This window comes from Pyricularia grisea, assembly GCF_004355905.1.
Source record: "Pyricularia grisea strain NI907 chromosome Unknown Pyricularia_grisea_NI907_Scaffold_12, whole genome shotgun sequence".
Taxonomy (NCBI): Eukaryota; Fungi; Ascomycota; class Sordariomycetes; order Magnaporthales; family Pyriculariaceae; genus Pyricularia; species Pyricularia grisea.
The window spans coordinates 317,346-343,660 of NW_022156724.1; the positions used below are offsets into that span (position 1 = coordinate 317,346).

A 26,315-nucleotide genomic window follows, 5' to 3' on the forward strand; every position below is an offset into this window, starting at 1 on the left:
TTAGTTGGTGAGTGGCGCTTGGAAAATCTTCAGAAGCACAAAATTCTTGTCCTTGCTGTGCAGCAAGGGCGATTTCCTTTTGCTCCGAAGTGGTACAGGTACAGCAGTCGTTAAGGGTTAGATTGCGAATTCCCCACCCAAGCGCGGGCGCTAACAGCCCCGGTCTGACATGTTATGATTGGCTCAACAAAAAGATTCAGTGGACCCCAATTGTCTTCATCACACTGCATGGGCGGGCTTTGAACGCGACCCCCCTACAGGTAGCTTCCGTGTCCCCCAAAAAACCCGAACCGCGCGCCTCCAATCTGCAGTCGCACCTCCACCATTAACTATGGCGAGAACATCTATGTCTGTTCGTTGCGCGACAAACGATTACCATTCTACTATAGGCTGGTAGCGCAGAAAAAATGCAACAAGGTTAGCGCCGGGCCTCGAAATTTGAGACCGGCCTCCTAGTTTAGCTGGGTCGGCCATATTGTTGGATGACTGCTGCTGCTGCTGCTGCTGCTGCAAGGACCCGACGTTCCATCAAACCCAACAACTGATTGAGCGCGCGATTGAAGAGCCTTACTCGGATCGCCTGAGCCTGACCTCTTTGAGCGGCTATTTTTCTCAGGGCTGCCACGCACGCATCAGTTATGCCGTCTAAACGACGGTCAACATCGCGGCATTCGTCTTGCTCACCCTCTTCGTCTTCTCGGCGCAAGAGAGCTCGCCTTGGTTACGCGGATCCTGCATCTGAAGAGAACGGTGTCGATATGCGAGACCAACCTCCAATGAACGATTCCTCAGACACAGCGGCGGAATCGGCTCTTCTGCCAGACCTGCCGCTGTCACCATCCCGGGACGGCAAGGACGACGCTGCCCCCTCCACGCCCATCTCCTCAGTTCATTTAGAATTAGACCAACAAGCACCCGTTTCTGATGACCAACCAGCTTCAGAAGACGAGTATCGGCAGAATGGACCAATCAGATCACCGCCATCCCCCAGCGAACAGTCTGCGACGTCGATGCAATCCCAGCCGCAAATTGATTGGCGTGACGTGCCGGTGGTTTACCCTTTCCGAAGAACAGAAGAGGGTGCTTGGATGCCACCCTACGAGCCAGACCGGCCCGAGAATCCTTACTGCAAAGGTTTCAAGACCACCATCTACTTACATGAGCCACCACTGGATAATTTTTACGTCGACGAGGAAGACAGAATTGGGCCAACCCCCGGAATAGAAGATAATCGCGACCTACGCCTAAAAACTTTGGTCGACGCCTGTCTATCGTCCCGCATTTGTAAAGGTAAAACTTTTCAAGATCGATCCCACCAGCTTGAAGTCGTCGACGAGATTGCCGTCAGAGACACGCACGGCGCCCAGATCGTGGTATGCAAGCTGGATGGTGAGCCAAAGACTTATGTCGCCAAAATTTACGACCCCCTGTACTATTCCTTTGTCGACCAAGATCTTCCATATATGCCGCGTTCCACAACCATCCAGGCCGATCAAGACTACTGCAACGAAGCCAATGTTTACGCAGGACTTCGGTACACAGCGCTGGCTGGCAATGAGATACCAGCATATCAGGGCTCCTTCACCTTTGACATGCCATTGGATTTGCCTGAATCTCGAGGGCGACATATGCGCCCAGTGCGACTGATCATCATGGAGCACATCGAAGGGGCAAAGACCATGGAAGATATGGACCCAAGCTCCCTGCCTGCAAGTTTACGCCTCGACATCTTGGCCCAACTTTTTGCAGCCAACATTGCGCTTATGAACTGCGGTGTGTTACACAGCGATTTGTGCGAACGTAACATTCTTATCCGCCTCCCCAAAACAACACAAGAGGATTGCGGTGAAGGGAAGGACGACGACATACCCCTTCGGGTGGTTCTGTTTGACTTCAACGTTTCGTCGTACGAGTGGAAGCCGGAAAAGGGCACGGATATCAACGACGAAGGCGAGTACGAGGATAATATCTTCCTCCGGCCTGAGTTCTGGCCCAAAAAGCTTCCCCGACACCCGGCACGCATCTATTGGAACAAGATGGAGTACGCTTATGGCTCGTGGGATGAATGGTGGCCCGATTCCTGGCGCAGATCAAAGACCATCGCCGAATGGAACGCCTGGTTGCTTGAACAGTGGACAGATACTCGTTTTTGGAAACCAGTCTGGGATTGTTTGATGCGTGCCCAGGGCCCACTTGATCCCAGCAAGGAAGGTTTCTTTGTTCCAGAAGAAGACGAGCAGTCTGAATCTGAAAGGGAGGAGGATGAACATGACCAGGAGGAATACGATCAGGAGGAATACGACCAGGAGGAATACGGCCAGGAGAAGTACGACAAAGAGGAAGACGAGCAGGACGAATACGAAAAGGAGAAGTACGACAGAGAGTCAGATGAGCAGAAGAAGCACGATCAGGACACTTACAACAAAGAACCAGACGAGCGAGAGGCATCTGAGGCAGATAAAGACGAACCGGAGCAAGATAGAGCCAGTTTTGAGGCCCAAGCAGACGTGGATTCGGATGCCAAGAATACGGAGACGAAAGAGCAGCAGCAGATGTCCGCTCCTGTGCTTGAAAGCTCGACTGCTTCACCAGAAAACGGACCGGATGCCATCAAAGACGACAGCACCACCATCCCACCAGAGGCTATTGTCAAGGATAGTGTAGACCAGCATTCTGTGTCTACTCGTGAAGAAGTTGTGTCTCAAGACGGTCCCAGTCCGTCCGCTTCGGCCGAGACCACGGAGCATGATGGGCGGGAACTTATGGACGACAATAACAACGGGCCAAGGTAACCGAGTCCACGATTTTCTTGGTTAAAGGGTAGATAGATGGTAGATAGATGTTCTTTAGGGAAATAAACCTTTCCTATCATGGGTGAGGGCCTCTACCTGCCATGTGTAATTAGACATCATCCTACCATGACCATACAATTCCCACCCGATGTCATGCATACTGTGATTGTACGTCGTATTGTTATCAATCGTTTTTTTTTTTTTTTTTTTTTTTTTTTTTGGTAAACCTTTAGCAGTAAACTGACCCGTGGTTGAAGCTTCGCAGACATTGTCTAATCCGCACGGTAAACACAGCTTGGACGGGATGTGGCCATGGATAGACGCTGCGCGCAATCGATCACACCCTGAACAAAGCTGAAGGGTGGTGGGGCCCCGGGCCACGCGGGGGATTACCTTTGTAGGATAGGGGGAGCCCACAGTTCAACTCGGGTTGACTTCGTAGCCCCATCGTTGCCAGACGGGCTTGCGATCGCAACGGCTCCATACGGCACAGACCTACGCAACCACGTAAGCCCTTCAGGGACGGACGCCCCCGCCGACGAATTACTTACTGCCTTGATCCACTGAAGCAACGACTGGTCATAACCGCCTGTCCACAAGGCAAAGAATGCGCTGTCGGTAAATTTTGCGAAACTCCCATCACGATTTATGTTCATTTTCATTATCGGATCCATGTTCAAGCTGAAGGTCCAATGGGAGGGACCCCCTCTTTCCAAGGTGCACGTCAATGACTTAACGTATCGAAATTTGCAGTTTGCCCCCATATGTTGGTCGATGAATTTGATGGTTCTCATTGATTCTTGCTCTTTCCGTTTGTCATGGGTGAAAAAGTGAATTTTATTGGCAAAAGCAACACGCGATCACGAGCCGAAGTTTCCGATGTTCAAAGTTGCAGAAAGTTTTCCAGACATAATTCCTCCTATGTATCTAATGAGCAGCATATAATGATACGGGTTATCAAGGGGCTGCATTTACCATGTACTGCGCAATGGTGCGGTGATTTTAATCGGGTTTAACCTAGGTACACAAACAATGGTGATGCGACCTGGGGGTATGGCTTTGATTTATGTAAATTACACGGCATGTGGGCGGTGGTGCGATCTTTACCATGTACTTACCGCTGTGGGGTTGTGGCTGTGCGTGGCTAGTTTTGACTGGAATGGATGGCACAGTCAGATTAAGACATAAGGGGTGACGCAGATAAGAGGCTTGGAGGTTGGTTCTCCAGTATAACAATCCTTGCCTGCATCTACTACCATAGTACATAGTATGTATGTACGTAGACTTGCTAGGCAAGCGAGGGTCTTTTGCGAAGTTTTGCCGCCAGGAAGCTGATAGTTTCCACTTACCGTCTCCTTCTTGGCTCCCCAAGCCGCCTTACCTCTAATAAGATTTTCAATAGCAATGGAAGACCCACCCACCCTCTAGGATGACGGACCAAGGGACTTCCTCCTCGTTGGCCCCAAAACAAATTGGAACGAGTGGGCGAGTGGGTTTTACTCCTTCGTTTGCAACCAACAGTTAATATCATACCGGTGATCAGGTATGGCGCAAGTTGCCAATAACATACAGACAGCCTTACCAGCCCCAAGTTTCGACAATTACCCTATACATACAGCCAGCCCAGCGCAATCTACCGTCATCTATTAAAGCCCTTAAACTCTCTCCCTTTCTTTCTCTTATTTTCTTTTGGCTTATAGAGATGAACTGTTCAGTGTCTAGAAAAGCTTGTATCTCATTGACGTATACAATTATTTGACTTGCTTGGAGGACAACCAGTCAAAAGCTGACTTAGCTGACTTGGCTGGGCACATCGTACAGGGTTTTCCTTCCCCGGTCCCTGTTATCCTGGCCAAGTAGCTTTGCCCAGCCGAAGAGTGGAGTACAACATGATAGATGGCCAGGCAAAATTATGATTTAGGGGTAAGGCTGTGAACAGAGAATAAGCGAGGGTTAGCATCAACCTCATTGGGAACATCGGCCGGGTACCATGTACTTTAGTGGTGAGTTTGACATGTAACGGTGGTGTACGACCCCCGAGTCTTTTACCAGACTGGTGATCCCCGACATGAGGCCGTAAATGCTCGCTGTTGGCATTTGCTGCTGTTGATCCTGCTCCTGCTGTAACATTTAGACGGCCTTTCTAGATTTTCCCAATCTTGAGAGCGATGGTTCACGTCGTTCTGTCTCTAGATCTCCTTTCCTAGGGAAGAAGACCAAAGGGCTGTTGCTGGCGTCGTGGACGATACTACTGGATCATCACTCGTTTTCCCTTGGTCCAGAATCGAGAGTCACTGTTGCGCTAAGGTCTGTTGCATTATGACAACGACACGTGCAGATTGAAGAATTTTTGGGGGCGACACGTTTTACACTTTTCCTGATCCGGATACTCGAATCCGTTGACACCCTAGCAGCAGAAATATTCCTTATGAGGAGGCTAGTGTACGGCGATGAATAATTTGAGATTTGTTATATTTCTCAGCGATTTGACAGCTGGCTCGTGCCACTACAGATACTTACTGATGATCAAAAAATACGACAATGAGAGGCCTTTAGGCATGTGACCTACGTTAATCAAATGACAAAAGAACAAACACGTAAGCCTCCTGGCTGTGCCAGCTTCCTGCAGCAAAGACTTTGTTGGTTCTGCGCAATCCAGTAGGCATATCTTTGGACAAAGATCCATACAGACAGATTAGGTTAGCCAGCTTCCATTCAAGCCTTTTGTCACATCGGGCTGTGGGGGCTTAACCGCTACCACCTACCACGACCATGGGCCAGGATCCGCACTCAAGACACTATTGGATATTTCCCTTTTTGAGTTGCACAGTCACTCCACCCCTTGATCCTTAACGGAGAGAAATGACGGATGGGATAAGGACGGAGGGAGGGGTTTGGATTGTCCCCCTGACTCAAATTTGCCGTTCATCATTTTTAATTTAATTACTGCATTCCTCTTTCTTGATACCTTGCCTACCTAGGTAGCTACCTCGCCATGAACGTATTTACCTGATCCCATTTACCTCAATTGGCCGGCCACTCTTTTGTCTTTCTGTTGTTGTCTATTCTTCTTTTTATCTTTTTTTTTTTCTCCACGCCTCTCATTCAGGATTTTGTTTCGAGCATAGTATGGGATAATGGCCTTGTCTAGGCCCCCTTTTCGTTTCGCAGCTCAGGTCATCTCTGCCTGCGTTGTGTTCACATTAATATACAGTTTCTTTTACCCATATCCCTATCCGATATGGACAAGTTCGGCCAACAATTCATGGCAGAACAGAGCGGAATCCATCATCAACAAAGCTAGAGAATACGTCGAATCGCCGTTTGAAGCTCCCTACAAGAACAAGTTCGGCGAGTTGGGCGAGCGTACCAAGGTCGCCAGAGAATGGATTGGGTTTCTCGATGATGCCCCAAGTTCAGCAAACACGCTCCCGGCCCTTGAGGCCGTTGAAGCAGCCATTGGGACAATGTACCCCTTCCTCACCAACTCACCTAAGAAACCTGGGAACAAGACTCCTTTTTCAGACTTACGCTCCTCCTTCGTTCCTGGCTCTCGTGGGATTGTGATACCGACAGGAACTGGCACGTTGAGGTTCGCGACGCACCTTATCGCCAACCTTCGCGAAGTTTTGCGCACCGAACTCGCCATCCAAATCGTCTACTCTGGGGATGATGACCTCCCTCCAGAGGACCGAGAGCAACTCACAGCTCGATTTGGAGATATGTATTTCCTGGACATACTAACTGTGGTGGACGACGCCACGGTGGGCCTCGTCGACGGAGGCTGGGCCATAAAGGCATTCGCTGCATTATACTCGCCATTTGAGGAGGTACTACTTCTAGACGCAGACTGCGTCTTCGTCCAGAAGCCCGAGCTGCTGCTCGAGGACCCAGCATACCAGTCCACGGGTGCTCTTTTATTTCACGACCGCCTCCTGTGGCAACACGCGTTCCGAGAGCGCCACAATTGGTACGAGGATCAGATCCGGCACCCCAGCGCGCAACTCAACAAGTCACTGGTGTGGACACAAGACTACGCTGAGGAGGGGGACTCTGGAGTTGTCGTACTAGACAAGTCTCGCCTCGACGTGCTCATGGGCTTGTTGCACATCGCATGGCAGAACACGCGAGACGTGCGCGAAGAGGTCACGTACAAGTTGATGTATGGTGATAAGGAGTCGTGGTGGTTTGGCCTCGAGCTCAGCGGTGCTGCTTATGCGTTCGAGACGCACTACGCCGCCATGGTGGGTTGGGTCAAGGATGTTTTGAGCGAGAACAAGGCGCGGATCTGCAGTTTTGTCATAGGTCATGTGGACCGCAATGACGAACTGTTTTGGTACAATGGCGGACTGCTGAAGAACAAGAAGGTGAATCTCTATGAGTTTGGAGAGCCGACTCATACAATGGTGGATGGCATCTGGGAGAAGAGTGGCATTAAAACAGAAATGAGTTGCATGGTTGGCACTGGCGGTCGAGCTGTCTTGCCCCAAGCGAGTAATATCTTGGCAGATTCCATTGCGTTGGCACAAAAGCTAGATGAAGACTTTGGCTTTGTGTAGTATGCCCCGAGTTTATTAATAAATATGTATTATGATACCCCTGACTCCTTTGGCACATTTGTTTTTACCAGCCTCCTTTTTTTTCTCCCTTTATATATTTCGCCACCATAGCTTTTCATTCGTCCTTTCATAACTCGTCTTTCGTACGGGAAGCTTGCGTTGCGTTTCGCAGCCTAAATAATCCAACGCTGTGCCTGTCGACTTCAACTTCCCAAACACCACCTGGCGCGAGACGGCCAACCTTCTTGCCAAACAATGCCGGGTGGTTCTGGCTCAAACCCTCAGCATAGCTCAATTCTGTGGCATTGTACCGGGTTACACTAGTACTATTGGCACCGACAAGAGTAGCGTTCCCGGCGATCACCGACGCGGCCTCGTCGTTGCTCATGCGGTTGGCCCACAAATCATATACATCGTAGGGTGTCGAGAGCTCCGGCGCCGGTAGGTAGGTCCCAGCTGTCGCCTGGTCTAGGAAGATATCCTTGGCTGTGGCGCGCATGGTTCTTGAGCTGTTGGCAGCGTTGAGCAGAGCAATTACGGTGTCCCCGTTATTCATCACACGTGTCCAAAGGGCAATTTCGCCTTGTCCATCGTCGTCGACATCGTCTGTAATGACCTCTCGCCACTTGCGCACCCCTGAGGTGCCGGTCACGTCCTGGTTGAGCGCTATGACGGCCGGGTTGGACAAAATCGAAAGGTGTGCTGGCGACAGTCCGGGGATGTTGGTCCCTATGAGCAATGGGGATGACATCATCGCCCACATGGAGAAGTGAACGACGTATTCCGAGTCTAAAAGTTATTAAGCGTTAGACGTGCAAAGCTTCAAGGTTATTCCCATGACATGTGATGCTTCCAAACTTACCGCTTTGCCCGCCGTTACCCACCTCCAGCATATCCATGTCGTTAAAGGCCCCTGGCTGGGTGCGCGATGTAATGGGCGCCATTTTGTTAAGAATATTCATGACGGAGCAGTGGAAGCCAGGCCAGTTGCACGGTGTCTCTGTGCATGGGCAACGCGCGTCTGGCCGTTGGAAGCTATCGTAAATGTCCCCGCTCATGCGGTAGCTGTTTGCAATGGTGTAGGCCCAGTCGTATGGGTCATCGTTGCCCCAGTTGCACATGGCGTAGACCATTGGCCGCCCTGTGTTGTTGAGAGCCTTGGACATGACGTTGTATCGGTTGAAGCTGAGCTGAGGTGATCCCGACTGGCCTTGGTTGTAGCAGTTGTCATACTTCAAGTAGTCAACCCCCCAGCTCGCAAAAGTGTCGGCGTCCTTCTGCTCGAAACCCAAACTGCCTGGGTAGCGGCCGCAGGTATAAACACCGGCCGAGCTGTACATGCCGAACTTGAAGTTCATAGCATGCAGCCTGTCGGCTATTGACTTCATACCACTTGGGAATTTGACGGGGTTGTGCAAGAGGTAGCCTGACTCGTTGCGGCCGATGGACCAGCAGTCATCGAGAACAACGTAATTATAGCCCAGGTCACGCAGACCGTACCTGACCATTGCCTCGGCTGTTTTAAGCAGCAGATCCTCGGAAACATCGCAGTGATATGCGTTCCAGTTGTTCCAACCCATCTGGGGTACTAGGTTGAGGCCATTGTATGAGCTCGCCCCAGGAATCACGACTTCTCCCCCGGCGGTAATGTAGGCTGAGGCGGAGGTAGCGAGGCCTGCCAAGAGGAGGCCGACCACAGAAGCAAACATCCTGGCGAATCTCGGTTTGACGGCTCAAAAAAAAAAAGGAACTTGAAGCTGTCAGACCCAAAAGCAGATGAGGACCTTTCGGATGAACATCGACCGTATATATACACTTCTACATCTTGCTAGCAATGAGAAACACTCCAAGGAATTCGAGTTTGGCAAAGGTTCTCTGCGGGGTAAAGGAAGATTGCAGATATTACTATGCTTCAATTACTATACGTGATCATCATCACTCATTCCCTCCTTGGTACCGCGCTGTGAGAATCCCACCAGATGGAACCCTATTACTTGTTTATGCTGCATAGAACAGTTCCCTCCACGCAATTTCCCCGCGCTATTGGATCCCGCGTCGGAGCCGATGCAGATTGGAGAAAAGAAATTTTTTTCCATGCCGTCAAATATATCTCCACTATGGGAAACCTTATTTGCAAGGTGTACTTGACCGCAATGACGTCGACTCCTACTAGCCAAGACTAGGTTGAGATCTATGGGCAGGAATTAGCCCATGCCACTGTCTACCACGTAAATCCCGCCGATGCCTATGTCCAAATGCATACGAAATTCCAAAGACAACCATCCCTTACTTACTGCACGACATTTGGACTCAACCCAACTTGTCACAAGTACGTCTGAGCTTGAGTCATTTGCGAGGGAGCAAGGAACCCGGATGTCGACAATTGTCTGGGAGCTGCGAACACTGTTGATAGCATCTACCACAAAGGATCAGAAAAGGCTGAGGAGGGATGTCTTATTTATGACTGGGATAAACAAGGACTATTACTTATATCTACCGACTGACCTAGTGGCGAATGGGCCGTGGACGGGGCATTCCATTACATTTTCTCCTTATACCAGCGTCTATACTTAGGCACATCATCAACCGTGAACCTCCCCAAGCAAATTGAAATTCCACGCGCATACAGAACACGGAAGCAATGCACCAGGGCCATTGCCATCACTACAAATATATATGCACAGGTGCTAGGGGGCAAGACTGAAAGAAATGTAAATCAGGTCCGTGGGACGCAGGGGCTTCCGTGCCTAGTTAAAGAATGGCGCATCGAGATGGACAGATAACTATACTAGGAAGAGAATAGCAACTATACTAAAGCGTTGAGGGACCAGTAGCGGATACATACTTGGGATTCGGAGTTGCCCAGGGGCAAGAAAGCTTGACAGGGTTGCAGCAGAGTAATTGGACTCAGACCGCTCGGGAGGAATTAATTTCGGAGCTACGGGACCGAAACAGCAATATATTAATTGCTGTCGTACAGGGCGCGTCTGGCGCGCTTGCGAAGCGCGGCTGCCGAAATCTTATCAACTTCAAGTGTGGCTGCCATTAGGCGTAAAGCTAGCACATTGATTCCGAGACGTGGGAAAGACCGGTACCTGATTGATGTTTCTCTAGCGGACGGATACGCCCGAAGCTCCATCAAGGCAACATAACCCACTCGCCGACACTAACCTGCAGTAAAAAAAAAAGACGACCTTACTCATGGGCAGGGATGGTGAAGAAAGTGGCACATGCATTTGTTTGAGATGCATATAGTTCCTTGACAGGATTTGTCGCTCAAATCCTGACATTCTCGTCCTTTTCTGATACGACTGTAAGCAATCCTCGCGACTGGTAGTTTTCTAGACCAAGGTTTAGGCCTACGAGCACTGGTGCGATAAGTTAATGTCTTAGCCAAAGTATTTGCCAAAGTGGAAGCAACAGAAGGGAGTGCACAGCATGCCCTCCCAAGCCTCCTTAAATATTTTCAGTTATCGGAAAAGCATGTGCAACTCTTCAACCCAAGAGGAACGCCACCGCTAAAGCCAAGCCTGAGTCGGCTGCAAATAAGGACGCATCCCTTTTCTCCAAGATTGGAGATCAACCCCCTTAATTGGTCGGCCTCGAGCCATATATTGTTATTACCTAGGCTATCCTTAGGTGCACAGTCAGGAGCTGAGGTAAAGGTAGGTACTTACCAAGTTGGCAATACCATTCTTCGGGTATGCCGAGTGGATCCAGGTGCAATAGCTGATGGAATTTAAGGAACCTTGATGGACTTTTGAGGACCTTGATGGCCAGCTTAGGGGCTGGGCGGGGGCTCCGCTCCTTCTTACTCAGGTTAAGGGGCTTCGGGGGAAATCTTATGCAAAAATGGAACAAGACCCAAAATACTGGGGTTCGATTGCACTCGCATTAAAGAATTAACATTACGATTTTCGAGGCAGCAAGGTCATATCTTATTCCAACGTGAACCAATGACGCTGGACATTTCGACATGTTGAATATCTAAGGCAAACATGGGCTGGGAGCCAAGGCGCCAAGACGCGCTTATGCAAACCTGACCCCGCGAATGACTATCGCGATGGAGTTTTGAGGAGGCGCAGCTTTGGGTGCCCCTAAGTTGCCCCTAAGGTACTATGTGCCTGCATTTTCGGCACAAGATGGCGCGAATTTATTTTTACTATATTAACAACCTGTCATGCCACATTTGACTACGAAATCCGCTTCCCAAGACGCTCTCTCTTCACCGCCCACAAGCTTTCAAAAGAAAACCACAACAGAAAAGCTAGCAGATCAGTAGTCGTCACCCCCCTTTTCCCGTTAGCACGTTGAGCAGTCCCAAAACCACTCTTTACAAATTCTTTACCAATTACAAAAATGAGGTTCTGTCAAATCGTTACCATCTTCGGCTTCGTCGCCGTCAGTGTTGCCCATGAGCTTCCGCCATCCCCCACCGCCTCCGTTGGATGCGAACCTCATGACGACCACTGGCGCTGTGACGGCCCGCGCACCACCCCTCTGCCGGGACTGTCTTTAACTGTCAGCCCCAGTGGGATGACCACTCGACCCCCGGCCGCGAGCACAACTGCCACCTCTAGCCGCGACCATGACCATGACGACGACGGCGACGACGACGATGATGACGACGACCACCACAGTGGCACCAAAACGCTCCCCCCGTCGCCCACCGCATCCGTCGGCTGCCAGCCCCACGGCGACCACTGGCATTGCGACGGCCCCAAGACGGGCAGCGCTGCCGCCGGCGCCACCACCACCACCACTACTAATGGCACCACCACCCCAAGGCCTTCTGGTAGCGCTGCCTCTTCGACTCCTACCCCTGCCGGTGCTGCACGTGCTGGCTTTGGTGCCGCGGCCATTGCTGCTGCCGGTGCGGTTCTGATCCTCTAAGCACCTTGGACTTTGTGGATTGAGGTTTCATCTTGGTCTTTTTTCTCCGTAAAGTCGAGGACTGGTGGTTGCCGGTCCCAAAAAAAAAAAACTCTTAATAATAATGTCCTTTATGAATAAAACACGATAAATGGCTCATGGCTGGAAGACTTTACCTTCTCCTTGACTTTCTTGTCTTCTTCACCATGTAGATGTTCGCTCGCCTCGCCCGGCAGATTTCTTACTGCAGGTGAAGTGTAGAGCATTCCTGTCAATATACCAGACTGAACTCTGCATTACTTGTGCCTCTTGACCCTTTTTGCTACGCTCAATTAGATTGGGGAATAACTAGTGAGAAAAATCTCTAAATTGTCCTCTAACAGCTGTCGAGCATTTTTGTGACATTTTGACCCATGGAAAGATGAGACCACGATCCGCGCCCCTCTTCTAACGTGCTCCGGGGTCTCCGAATACCATACATTCATAAGTCAAATCGATGAGATGTTGACCAAGGGCAGTCCAGTTCTTTAACTTTGCGCCGTGCAAATTTGTTGATCCACAAAGCGTCTGCTTTGGAGCTTGGTAGCGACTATTGCTGGAAATGGTGGTCAGGGTCTTGCCAATGCCCATAAAAGCTGCGATGATGCCACACATTGAGAGAGATCCCCTTGATTTTGGAACTACCCCCCAGTCATACAGCAAACACGCCTGCCCACATAGCCGCAGTTGTCGATAACCTCCCACTTCAAAATAAACTCGGCTCCCTGCTGGTGGTGCGGCTACAAGTCAATCTCAATCAAACTTGGCACTCCTAGCAAGTTCTCCGGCTGATAGAGACCCCATCATGCCGCTTATCTCGTCTGAATGAACCTTTGACGCCACAATATCCTCGCGAATCCCGAACAGATCGGTCACGTACTCAAGCTTGGTTCCAGCCGGAGCACAGCATCCTGGATGAAGGTACGTTATATCTCTGTACAGCATATGTGGGTGCTGTAAATATTTTCCCATGTCGGCTCATCTGTCGGCAGCAGTGGACTGAACAAGTGCATGAGCAAGAACCAAAGAAAAAACAGATTTTGCTATGTGTAGTAGGAGGATGTCGAGCGTGCCATTTTATCCATCCAAAATACGTTGGGGAAGCAGAGTGGAGTTCAAAAATCTGTGATATTTACGCGGGCAAAGTTGCCAGTGCTTCCGTACAGACAGCCTTTTGCTGAGTATGTGCTCGATAAAAGTCCATTTCTTTGATGCTTCGGCTGCTCATGCAGCCCACTGACAAAGCCGAACTTTAAAGGACCCTATCCGCTATGCCCTAGGACTGGTGGTGGCGACTGCTTTGATCAAGTGATTGACATCTTCGCCCAAATCGCCAATGTTTTTACAGTGGCGCCACTAGATATTCCCTAGACTTTCCAAATTACAATGATTAGTATAAGGTGGGCTGGCTGGCAAGCTTTGGACATTCCCGGGGACGTTTCTGCAAAAACCTGCACAAAGAATAACTCTTAGAGTAGACTAAAGTGCAACGGTAAGCTTACCCAGAGACCAAACAGACAGTACCGATGAGGATGACGCACGAAAACCAAGGGAATCTTGAGAGAACAAACCTGCTCCTGTCTCAGTTACGACTACGCACCGCGCGGGAGTCCGACGACAACGAAACAACGGCTCCACCGACTGCGCGAAGCGAATCATACACTGGCTCCTGCACCATATCTTGACGACAAAAATAGCCTACAAAACCCGGCAAAAGCCATGAGGCCTTACGCGTTAGGCTGAGAATTAACTGCCGGTGAGCTATCCTAGAGTTAACTTACCGAGTTATCTAGTGATCGTCTCCTTGGTCAAGCCGTGGTTGCGCAGCAGGACTTCCTAGATCATTGTAATCCGCTAATCGCCCAGCAATCATTTCGATCAATTGTCAGCTAAACAACTGTTACGGTAAAAGTCTCTTCACCATGGCCGCGGCTTTGGCCCTCTCGGGCCTCGCATTTGCCTGGACTTATAAATACATTGTTACAATCCGCAAAACCAATCCTGCGAGGGGAGAGAATTCCTTGCATAATATTATCAGCCTGCCACCCCAGCTCCGACCACACATTTGGCGAATTCACTCCAAGGCCGGAACTACGAACGAAAACACACTGTTGGAGCTGACGAGAATTGCCAAGCGCCTGTTTCGAGGGGACTTTCCTCGGTATTATAAATACAAAGGCATTTAGAATTTGCTTTATAACTGAACTGGCGTTTTATTGGTTAAGAAGCTGGATATTTGGAGGAAGTGTAACCCTCAGAGCAGCATAAACATTTCCTTTTGTTAAATATGACACAGTCTTAACAATTGTGATAAGAACATTGTGCAAAAAGCGCATAACTGTCGGCATTCCAAATACCTTGTTCTGCAGAAAGCCTAGACAGAATGACAGTGTACATGTTAGCATTTCAAAATTATCCGCAATAAAAGATTCGTAAAACTCACGGGGAAATCCCAAACCACTCCGACCCATAATCTCCGGAATTTACTTTGTGTTTAAACTTAAAAAGTACTGTTAGTATTCCTTTCAATCCAAATATTGTGTGAGTTTTACAAGTGTGGGTAGTAGAAACAATCTTACCGAAAGTGGCATGCGACATTTTATGCACTAATAAAACGTCTTGGAATTCACCCCAAGGTACATTACCCATAGCCAGCTTTTTAAAAATGCCGGACAAATAATAATCCTTTTCTGATCCTTTAATTTGTAAGGAATTATTATTAGATACTCCGTGGTGCAAAAATCGATTTTATCGCGACAGAGGATAGATACGTTTGTATCTCCGCTCGTTTCACAGCCTTCCCAAATTTTACGGAAGTTTTTTCGAACGAATGTCTTATAATCCTCGATACTGGTTTTAAAGAACTGTATAATCAAGGTGGGGTTGTTATTAACGCCATGAAAACCAGCCGCAGCAAGGGTAACACAGCTGGAAAGGCATATCTTAATACTATAACTTTTTTTAACACATTATACGATAGTGATTCACTTACCTCTTCAATGCTGTGGGTATTTTATCCTGTTGTCAGTCTTCACATCCAATACCTGTCTTAGTATGAGCTCGGCTTTCTATCAAATGCCGGTTGCTGATAATTGTTACTCGAAAGGTAAATATAATATCTGATGTTCCTTTATAATTTACTCCTTCGAAGGCCGGAGCTTTAACCTACCGAAGGTTATCCATTTGACGCTAAATATTCTGGTTGGACTATTAATTAAACTGTACGAACTAATAAATTGGACGAACTAATAAGCTTTTTAACTGGCGTCGTAAAAGCATTTGAAAAACGTTGCAAAAGTGTAATAAAATTAATAAGTATAAAATTATGCGAGCTTTATATATTTGGTAGTTACTCGTGTAAAGAGAATAAAAAGGGTAGAGGAGGGAATTTCAAATAACTTATAAAAGGTAAAAGGAAGAGCAAAGAGATAAACAGGTAATAACTGCAAAATAAATATAATGTTTTAATTATTATAAACTAACGGCTTACGAGAAATATAACTGCTTATTATTGCCAATTTAAATATTTACTTTACTGTAATTTAATAAAACTTTATTATAAAATAACCACAATTTCTTTAATTTATATTTTAAGACTATACACTTAATGTTAGTTTATTGGTTTTGAATATAATTTAAGCCACTTATTGTTTAACGGAATAGAATAATAGCTATAATCGGTAAAATAATATAATAAAAATAACGGTATTTTTATACATTATTACTATTTATTTATAACTATTGACAATCTTGCAAAAATCTGTTAAAATCTCTCCTACGTGTTCTGAGATCACGTGTCTCCCCACGTGATATATCCACTCGCATGTCTGCCCATAAACAAACACTCTTAACAAAACGTGTTTCGTTTTATATTTTTATTTTTACTATTATTATTATTATCATCATTTATTAGATACCAAAACCGTTTAGGAATTCGTTCCAAGTTCTAAATTTGAACACACTTACGCGTTCTTTAAGAACTCGTTTCTTCTAATAATAATTAGAACGGTAGCGATGTATTTTTAATAAAAGGCTGGTAAAAATCCTTTCCCACGACGAATATATTCCTTTAAAACATTCGTGCTCTGAACAAAGTTTATTTCCACAATGCAGTTCTCTACCGTTGCTGTTTTGGCTATTCCTGCCTTTATTCCCACCACATTTGCTAAGGTTAGATACTTTCATTAACAACAAAACTTACAATTATACATTATTCTAACATATCTCCTCATAGAGTAGTTGCAAATGTCTGGGCAATTCGGACCAGCAGCCTCTAACCGATATAGTTTCAGAGCAATGCTGTAGACAAAGCACTCTCGGCGGCGTTGTTATATCAGGAACTTTTAACAACACCGACAAAAGTTGCAATTACGACGGCAATAGTCAATTTCAAAAAATAAGTGTAAGTTTATGATTTAGCACCCCTACAAAATGTCGACGCGCTGGAAGTCAAGCAATTAAAAACTAACATGATTATTAGAGTTCCGATGTGACTTCGGGATTCAATGCTTGTTGTGTTGCAACTGCAGGATCAAAAAATGTTGGAGCTGCTACAGGAGTGTCGTGCGGCAACACATAAATTCAAATGGTTGTTATCGGCCGCAAGACGACCACGCGCTTCAACAAATCTGGCCGCCCACATCACTGGATAGATAGTTGGTAGTTACGTGGAAGTTATGGAACCGCATCTCTCCCTAATTGTCTTTATAATGAGGGGAGTGACGATGACGAAAGGAGTGACGGCGATATACATGTAGACGAAAAGTGAAAGCAAACTCGGCAAGCGAGATTTGAAACCCTTGGGTGCGCGGGTGGCGGCGATGGAGGATGCTTCGACCTTCTCCCAGTCGATCTTGACACCGTCGCTCCAGATCTGGCCCACCGCCTTATGTAGACATTTGACGTTATGGGATGTAGGCGAAAGCACGGGGCGCATCCGGCCATTTGGGACTTTTGAGTGCTGTCATCGGCGTGTCCTTTATAGGCTGGCGCAGACCGGCCTAAGGGCCGCAGTTGAGGGAGGAACGGTTGCCAGCCTTGGTCTCCGAAGTTAAGGCCGTATGCTTTTGTTAATGGTTTCGTCCACTCTCCGGAAGTTAATAAAGCTATGCAAATTAGGGCTTGCAGCCTTCGGCCAAATTAATATAACCAAACAATTCGTACCGCCGGCTTTTCCGGTGTCAAGCTCGAATTCCAAGATTTTAAAGATCGTTTATACAGCCAGGCTTTCACTTTTATTACTATCAACCGGACAACAGATGGGCTAACCCCCGTCCCGAAGGCAGTTTTATCTCTAGTCTAGGTATTCACTACATAATGGAAGTTGATCCAAACTAGAAGCACCAAATAAACACTCTCCGACATAATAAAACCTTCCGGAAAAAAATTTGGAGAGTGAACCTTGTCGCCCTTTGCCCCTAGTTTTATCCCTTGTATTTAAAAAGAGTTTGTCGTTACTTAGGGGAAAATATAATATTACATATTGGTAAATCACGCGATGTTTTCGTGGAATTTTGAAATGGGAAATTGGTTGTGATAAATAATCAAACGCAGAATACTTATTGCTCTAAAGATTGAACGCGAAATATATTTTCCGCGTAATATATAGCTAATGTAACGAACGTTGCCATATTTTCAAGGGTGTTAAACAACCTTATCCTTTAAACAATAAAGGGTTCGCTAGGCTTATATCCAACCACCTCAAAACCATCGGGCTTTTCTGTGCATTCCACATCTTTGCAGTCATGACCAGTAGCCCTGCATCTGAATGTTAATCCCCTCCATTTCGATATTTCATATTCACCCTCCACAGTCTGCGCCCCGTATGCCTTTTTACCCCCCGGCGCTATAATTCCCCAATTACACCGGCCGTTAACACCGACAGCGTGTACTGAAAGGAATGTAAGCGTGGTGATAAGTGAAAACTTCATTGTTGGATAAAAGTTTGAAATATGGCCGGTGAAGGTTGGAATAGAGTAAGCGAATTGTGTAAAGTAAAAAGTGTGATCAAAAGTAAAATCGTGGAATAATCTGGGGTATAAAATGCGTGTAAGTATTAGGGAATTAATTTACAAGACATAGTGATTTTAAGCCTTTATATATTTTGAAAACTAGAATATTTCGGTAAAACTATTTAATAATACAAATTTAATATTTCTTACATAAGATTTATGATATTTTATGCATAGTCTCTACTTGATTGGCACGAAACTTTTCCGGAATTAAACTAAATATAGCGATTTGTAAAGTAAAACTATAAACATACTATATAATTAAAGCTTTATATACAATATAAAGCTTAATAATAGAAAACCTTAATTTAAACACTTACTCAACTACTAAAAAAGCATGTTAACTTGGGTATAATTTTGCGTAACTTTTAAAAGAATACTTGATATTAAATGGGGCCAAGTTCCAAATACTGGCTTATTAAAGAATGTTCTATTAACAAATTTGTAATTATCGCATTACTATGGTAGCCACCTAACCTGGTTGCATATATAACTCGTCTATAAATAGTTCCGTGGATCGCAGGCTTTACCTCCACGTCTAACTTTTATTTGTAACATTTTTCAATTGGTTAACAGAATAACAGAATTTTTAGCCATATTGATATACGTGCACCGTTTGTACCAACCCAGCATCCAGGCCCCTCATAGTCCATTAAATAATAATATAATTAGCGTTAATTATTATTAGTAATGGCAGCTTTTTGAGTAAAATGGTAAGTGGAGTTTGGGTCATATTTTCTATTTAAAGAAAAGTTAACAATGGCATTAACTTTGCAACTTTCTACCCAAAAATAATAATATAGTTTATCGCGTTATTTTAGTATAATGACACTTGTATTGCTGGAAGTTCTAACACCAATAAAACCGTTCCCAAAGTTATGCCCGTATAGCGTTCTAAAATAAGCTTGAATAAATATTACAAAACAGCTATATATTAACAATATTACCCGCGCGCAATTCCAGCTCCTTATATCCACTACATCATTGGTATTATAAATCTGGGGTTTACCTCATTTACTTCCTATGCAGTATTAAAAGCATGACGGACGGCCGTCGATGGTCCTAACAAACCTCCCGAGAGTAGGTTTGCCCAGTTATAATAATAGCGCCCATTTGTTTCCTTCATTCTCCGGCTAGGCGCAAATATGCTTGTTCATTGGTGGAATTTCCTGGTGTTAAAACTACAAATTAGCTCCTGCACGGGTAGGTGGTCGAGTGGGCAGGTATTAATTTAGCCGCGACGCCAAACGAATGGTACTCTGAGGCACCAGCAAGTCAATTGCCGCAGTCTTGCGCATGCTGTGCAGCCCCAGGTAGATACAAATTTTAATTTGCGCGTCTCATTAATCTGGCTTCGCTTCCAATATTCCTCGCACGATAATCTGATCATCTGACATGGGGTATTAGTGTTTGTTACCATGCTAAGCCTTCTTATATCTTCCTATCCTCCGATCTTCCGACGGCTCCACAGGATAATCCAAATCCATATTATGGACCAAACTTGCCGCAGTCGCTATATTAAGCCAAGCCGGTATCAGGCCAAGCTATAGGGTAAACCTTCGTGGGTCGTTCCCGTTGGGCCGGTTTGGCAACCAATTCTAAGCCGCAACGGGTAAATCTTACGGAGCCACCCCGATTGGGCAGTGATAAAATTTTGCAGAGGATTTAGCAGTTATTACAATGTGCTGGACATCAATCATGCCAAGGAAAAACATCGTATGCTTCTCTTATAAGCCTGCCTGTGCTATTTTCCGTCTCTCCTTACCAGCCCCCAGTCTTGCTACATGCCGTAACTTGTGTAGCTACCCTCCTCGGGAGAGACTGTTTCGAAATGCTTTCCGCGATCTTTCTGCCCGCCCTGGTTGGCCTCCTCTTACCCGCTGTCAATGCTCAAGCATGCGGCCTCAATCAAGTCGCCCAAGCCGCTGGCTTGCAGTACTTTGGTACGGCTGTCGGTGAGGGGGCCGTGAACGAGCAACCGTACATGAACATTGTCAACGACATCAACGAGTTCGGTCAAGTTGTACCCGAAAATGGACAAAAGTGGCAGTCAACCCAGCCCAACAGAGGCCAGTTCTCGTACTCGCAGGGAGACATCGTCACCAACGTCGCAACTCGCAACAATCAGGTCCTGCGTTGTCACACTTTGGTCTGGCACAGCCAGCTGCCGGGCTGGGGTAAGATTACGTCCAAAGCGGACATTGTAATACGAAGCAAACGAACTGCTGCTAACCGTTATCACCTTTCAGTGTCATCTGGTAGCTGGAACAGGCAATCCCTGGAGGAGGTCATTGTAACCCACATCAACAACGTTATGGGCCACTACCTCGGCAAATGTTATGCCTGGGATGTAGTGAATGAGGCCATTGACGACAACGGTAGCTGGCGCGACAGCGTCTTTTACCGAGTCTTTGGCACTGATTTCATTCCTCTTTCCTTCAAAGCTGCCAAGGCTGCCGACCCAAACACGAAGCTGTATGTGTTGCTTCAAGGTCCTTTTGATGCGTCCTGACTGGCTCCCTGCTCCCTACTAACAGAGCACATCTGGTTCCAGTTACTACAACGACTACAATCTCGAGTACAACCAGGCCAAGACAGACCGTGCCGTCGAACTCGTCAAGATAGTACAGGCTGCAGGCGCCCCCATCGACGCGGTTGGTCTTCAGGGCCACATGATTGTCGGCTCAACCCCATCCCGGTCCGCCTTGACAACAATGTTGCGCCGCTTCACGGCTCTCAATGTTGACGTGTCGTACACCGAGGTAGACATTCGCCACTCGAGCCTCCCGGCCAGCTCTCAGGCTGCTGCCCAGCAGGGTGTCGACTACGCCAACATGGTAGGATCATGTCTCGACGTTGGCCCACGTTGTGTCGGCTTTACAGTTTGGGGATTTACCGATAAGCATTCGTGGATCCCCAGCACCTTCCCCGGTACGGGTGATGCGATGCTTTACGATGCCAATTACAACAAGAAGCCGGCTTGGTCGTCTGTCTCGAGTGTCCTGCGCGCCAAGGCCACGGGCTCCGGCTGTGGTCCTGCTACAAATTTGCCGACTACCACTGTCGCAACTACATCTCCTCCTACAAGTTTCACAACCAGCGTTACTTCTACCACGACCAGTGCTCCTCCTCAGCAGACCACTCCACCTGCTACGAGTCCTGGCACGGTGCCGCAGTGGCAGCAATGTGGTGGTATCAACTGGCAGGGCGGTACCGTTTGCGTGAGCCCTTTCAGGTGTGTGAAGCTGAACGATTGGTATTATCAGTGCATAGAGTAAGCAAGTTTGCTGCTTTCAGTCTGTCTAAATGATCACCACATCAAGCATACATAGTTACTCGTATATTTAGTATTGTTAAGCCTGCAATTCCAAGTATCATTTCAAATGTTTGCCCAAACAGAAATACCGAAATTTGATCTCTATGAGGCTTGCTGCACAGGCTGCCAAGGACCTCCAACATCCTCGAGGTCGTAGTTGTAGTTCTGGTCAAAGCTGCGACCAGGCTGGAGCTCGAGGGGGTAGGTGGACAAGGCGTTGACAAAATCCTTGTCGAAGTTCTGGTAGCACCATTCGGTGACCATGTCGAGGCCTAGAATTGCTTGTCAGCTGCTCTGCATCAAAGAAGAAGAAGAAGAAAACACATCATTCGCATGTCAAGATACTGACCGGCACCAGCACCACCTCCAGTCCACAGCTCCCCCTTGCCTTGGCCTTCGTAGACCTTCTCGTCCACCACCCACCTCCTGTCCAGCCAATCCGCCGCAGGGTATAGCTGCTTGCCAAACTCGATAGCCACCCTGTTTGTGGTGACCTTCAACCCGGCCAGGTCGACAGCAGATGCAAGCCAAAGGGTGCCGACGCAGGTAGTCATCCACACGCGCGTCTTGGGCCAAGCCTCTTTTATAAACTTTTTGGAGGCATCAGTCTGCGACTCGAACCCGTTGCCTCCAATCAGTACGAGGTCCAGATCACGCGGGCACTCGTCGTATGTCATGTTGGGGAGGTACTTGAACGAGGGCGTGACCTCGGTCGGAGCTAGGGTTTGGGCGAGGTAAAAGATCTCCAGGTCTATTGCGGATCCTGCAAAACGGGCAATGGCTGGGTTGAGTCCCTGCGCCGCGTCGACGTATTTGCGTGAGAGATTGCCGATTATGTCAATGCCCATGATGTCTGACACCTGAACGCCCTCGAGGAGAACGGCCATGCGAAAAGGCTTGTTTGGGGTTTGGGCAGACATGTTTGAAGTGGATTTGTAGATGCGTAGTGTGGGACTGATCGAATGGTTTTGGTGTGCTGATCGAATCTCTATCTTCCGTCCTGAAAACCTAACAAATGCATGGCTATTTATACTATTGATGTTAGCCACGAGAAACATATAACATGTCGTACAACCCGTCAACCATCGGATTTAATTCAGGCGCCTTACTGTTTTTTCTCAGTTTATTGACCCCTTCTGTTGGGCTATTCTGACCACCCTCGCAGTGGATTGGTGGGCCCTCCACATTAATCGCCGAACTTTGTCGGAATTTAAGCCGGCCCCTGTAGAACTCCTCTGTAGGCAGGCCTCAAAACACTCTCAATCTAAGAAGTCTGCCAATATGGCGGGAAGGTTGGCCCAAACGCTCTATCCTGAAAACAATCCAGGGATTTTCATCTCATGCCATTATCAGTCCAATAGCTAGAGATGAAGAGTTAGAATGAAAATTGCAACCAAATACACGTCTTGTTGATTGAGCAGTGAGCAAAAAGATTAAAGCAAAATAAGATCAATATAGCTGCACTGACCGGAAATCGAATCCGGGGCCAAAGCATTATCCTGATCGGGGACCAAGCCGCTTTCATGGGAAGCTTCGATGTTACCATTACACCATCAGTGCTTGTCCAAGCCAGTCGTAGATCTTGCTATATAGTTTGATAGCATGCAGGTCTCCTTCTCGGTCTCGGTTTACATTTCTTGCAAATTAAGAGATAAGAGATTTTCTTCGCTTCCTCTACCATCTTCTTCCAAAGCAGCGGGTTATATCCTGCTGTATTTGGTATTCCGTGTCTTCAGAGTCAAAATGAGCCATCCTCGCCGAGTGTGGAGCCCACCCCCTACAACGCCAACCGCGAGTACAGCGTTTAGAGACCGCACCCCCGCTTGTTACCCCAATTCCAGCCGGGCTGCTAAAGTTGCGCCGCCGACCTGCATTTAAGGTCCGATCTGGGTTGCAACAACGTACAAAAACTTCTGGCTGACTTTGCGTACTGCATCCAAATTTGGCAATTGCCCGTCGAACGTCACGATGATTCATTTGTGGCTTTGCTGCGACGAATAGAAGGCCATTCTAGCGCTCCGTCTGCAGCAATGCATTGCAAAAACCCGCCCCAGGCAGCAGCAGCAAGCATGTTGCGTAGGCCGCGCATTCTGATCTTGCTTAAAACGATTACTCCCAGCTCGGCCGGTGTCCAGTCTCGGCGCCATTTTACTTGCAACAGATAGACACAAGGAAGCATATCCTCAATACACGATGGCTACGACGATTCACAGTCGCAAATACCACGTGCGCGACCTGGCGACACGATCCGTCACTCTGTTCCCAGCTCAGGCACAGGTGATTCGAGACGTCAGAGATGTCCTTCTCAAGGTACCGTTGTATCCCCATCCTGCTGCTGCTCATGCTTGAAGTTGCTAACTGAGACTGATCCTCCCAATCGCGCTATACAGCCAGGCACCAACCAGATCATCATTGCGGGTCTGTCACCGACCGTTGACGAAGACTCGATAAAAGTGGAGGGCACAGGCTCAGCCATCATCACCGACATCACTGTCAAGCTCCTTCCCAACCGCGACATTTACGAAGACATCTTTCCCGACAATGACTCCGACTCAGACGGGGACGATACCGACCTTGAAGATGAGGGACCATCGGAAAGCATCGAGTACAAAGACGCCGAGGCAAAGCTACAAACCCTGCAAAAGCGACTGGAAACCGTGCTAGGGGACGAACACATCATCGAAGACCTGCAGGATAGTGCAGCGATGCGACTTCAGTTCCTCGATGCCTGGGGCAAGTCGCTGCACCGTAAAAACTGTCCCGAAATCGATCAGGCTCTGCAAACCTACAAGCAAGAGCGGGAAATTTTGGCGCTGAATTGCAACGATGCTTCGGCCCGGTGGCGAGAAATACAAGCCGTCCTTGTGGACCTTCGCCTGGAACAGTCACGCCTGGAAAAGATTGTGACCAAAGAACGCGCCAAGGCATTCAAGGAGTATAACAAGCAACAAAAGGCCAAAGTGCAGAAAAAGCACAAGCAGGCCCTGTTGAATCTTGACAAAGAAGCCGAGAGAGTCCGACAACGGGAGGAGCGCATGCTCTTCTGGCCCAAAAAGTGCTACACGGTTCTCGTTACGCTGGAGGCTGTGGATGTCACGCCAGGTTCATCAGGGCGCAGCTCCCTGGCTAACGAAACCATGTCGGTCGCAAACGACAAGACCAGTGTCGAGTTGGGTGATGGCATGCTAGGGACGTCCTGCAGTTTGTCCCTGTCATACCTGACCTCATGGGCCTTTTGGACTCCATCTTACGACCTAGCGTTTTCGACAGCTTCCAATTCGGGTAGACTACACTTTGACGCGCAGGTCACCAACCACACGTCCGAGACGTGGGAAAACTGCAAGATGATGCTCTCTACCAGCCGCACCGCTCTGTGTGGTGTCGGCAGTGAAGTACCCGAACTCAAGCCCTGGGGCATCCGACTTGCTCCCAGGACCAAGAAGTGGGATGATGTGCTCGAGAGCCGAGAAGAACGCAAGTCTCGTGAAATTATTGGTCCAAAGTCTACTGCGAATGCACAACTAGATCGCGATAAGCTGTTTGGGGAAAAGAGAGTGTCAGTTGCTATCAAGGTTAAAGAAGAATATGAAAGAGAGGAGGAGGACGAGCCCTGCAACGAAGCCGGATTTGCACTTTTCGATGGAGGCCCTAGTCGAAGTGCCGCCTACGCGGTCGACCAAGAAGAGCCCCTTCCACCGCCAACCTTGGAGTTTCAAAAGCCCACACTTGAAGAGGCTGGTCTCACTACCACTTACGAGCTGCCTGGGCTAAAGACTCTCGCACCGGCACCTACTACCTCCAAGTCCCGCATTGCTACGATCGCATTCACCAATGTCGTCTTCTCGCACACGGTGGTGGCCAAGTACAAGCCGGCCGCGTTTCTGCAGGCAAAGGTGCTCAACACCAGCAAACTGACTTTACTTAACGGGCCGGTCGGCTTGTCTCTTGACGGCAGCTTCATCGGGCGCGTCTCCCTCCCGCGCTGTGAGCCTGGCCATTCGCTGGTCGTTGGACTGGGTGTCGACCCCGCCGTCACGGTTGCGTATGCCAAACCCGAGGTCAAGCGGGGCACGTCGGGCCTCCTGGTTCGTGACAACGTCAGCGTCTACCGCCGACGCTTGAACTTGGTTAACACGCGAGCGACCGGGTCTGGCGCCAAGCCAGTCACGGTCTCCGTGCTTGATCAGGTCCCCGTCAGCCAGGACGAAAGACTACGAGTTGACATTACCTTGCCTCGTGGGCTGGTCTCGGGCGGAAAGGGAGTTCCTGCTGGGGAAATCGTGGTTCATGAGGGTCTCAGTGAGAAGGGTGACAGGACTTGGGGTCAGGCAGTGGCTGTTCTGAAGCAAAAGGGCGAGATTGTATGGGATGTGACACTTAACCCTGGCAAAGGTGTAGAGCTGTTGCTCGAATATGAAGTGGCTTGTCCTTCGGGCGAGCATGTTGAGCAGGATGGGCCTAGCTAGTTGTTCTCGTGGCTTACATAGTACCTACGTGACCAAAAATACCTCCCTGTGGATACGGGAACAATTCTTACTGTACGGCAGTACAAAGCCACAAACCCCTTCTCACCTACACAATTTGCGACATGGATTATTGACAATGTGAAATATTAAAATGCGGACGGGAATGGATCAAAACAAAGGTTCTCATATACGCTTTGAGCTTTCTTTCTTCTCAAAATCAACATAAACAGTCCAGCCATCACAAGTTTCGCAAATGTTGG

General features: G+C 48.0%; 7 protein-coding genes across 7 annotated transcripts; 5 read left to right on the top strand and 2 right to left on the bottom strand.

The window, feature by feature from the left end:
* Window positions 1-758: 758 nt before the first annotated feature.
* PgNI_12486 (uncharacterized protein) lies at window positions 759-2,792 on the top strand (the record flags this gene model as incomplete). Its single annotated transcript, XM_031132434.1, has 1 exon — window positions 759-2,792. One exon carries the CDS (start codon window positions 759-761, stop codon window positions 2,790-2,792), a length of 2,034 nt encoding a protein of 677 aa, XP_030976116.1.
* Window positions 2,793-5,929: 3,137 nt separating this feature from the next.
* Window positions 5,930-7,351, top strand: PgNI_12487 (uncharacterized protein; the record flags this gene model as incomplete). Its single annotated transcript, XM_031132435.1, has 1 exon — window positions 5,930-7,351. One exon carries the CDS (start codon window positions 5,930-5,932, stop codon window positions 7,349-7,351), a length of 1,422 nt encoding a protein of 473 aa, XP_030976038.1.
* Window positions 7,352-7,478: 127 nt separating this feature from the next.
* On the bottom strand, window positions 7,479-9,060 carry PgNI_12488 (uncharacterized protein; the record flags this gene model as incomplete). The annotated part of the gene is made up of 2 exons (XM_031132436.1): window positions 7,479-8,140; window positions 8,214-9,060. The coding sequence occupies 2 exons, from the start codon at window positions 9,058-9,060 to the stop codon at window positions 7,479-7,481; spliced, it is 1,509 nt and encodes a 502-aa protein (XP_030976039.1).
* A 2,650-nt stretch (window positions 9,061-11,710) lies between these two features.
* On the top strand, window positions 11,711-12,244 carry PgNI_12489 (uncharacterized protein; the record flags this gene model as incomplete). The annotated part of the gene is made up of 1 exon (XM_031132437.1): window positions 11,711-12,244. One exon carries the CDS (start codon window positions 11,711-11,713, stop codon window positions 12,242-12,244), a length of 534 nt encoding a protein of 177 aa, XP_030976098.1.
* Window positions 12,245-20,015: 7,771 nt separating this feature from the next.
* Window positions 20,016-22,606, top strand: PgNI_12490 (uncharacterized protein). Its single transcript, XM_031132438.1, has 4 exons — window positions 20,016-20,450; window positions 20,523-20,748; window positions 20,828-21,853; window positions 21,931-22,606. Exons 1-3 carry the CDS (start codon window positions 20,105-20,107, stop codon window positions 21,549-21,551), a joined length of 1,296 nt encoding a protein of 431 aa, XP_030976137.1. The 5' UTR covers window positions 20,016-20,104; the 3' UTR covers window positions 21,552-21,853; window positions 21,931-22,606.
* PgNI_12491 (uncharacterized protein) lies at window positions 21,692-22,509 on the bottom strand (the record flags this gene model as incomplete). The annotated part of the gene is made up of 2 exons (XM_031132439.1): window positions 21,692-21,861; window positions 21,939-22,509. 2 exons carry the CDS (start codon window positions 22,507-22,509, stop codon window positions 21,692-21,694), a joined length of 741 nt encoding a protein of 246 aa, XP_030976091.1.
* A 945-nt stretch (window positions 22,607-23,551) lies between the features above and the next one.
* Window positions 23,552-26,182, top strand: PgNI_12492 (uncharacterized protein). The gene is made up of 2 exons (XM_031132440.1): window positions 23,552-23,899; window positions 23,980-26,182. The coding sequence occupies exons 1-2, from the start codon at window positions 23,783-23,785 to the stop codon at window positions 26,053-26,055; spliced, it is 2,193 nt and encodes a 730-aa protein (XP_030976090.1). The 5' UTR covers window positions 23,552-23,782; the 3' UTR covers window positions 26,056-26,182.
* Window positions 26,183-26,315: the final 133 nt, after the last annotated feature.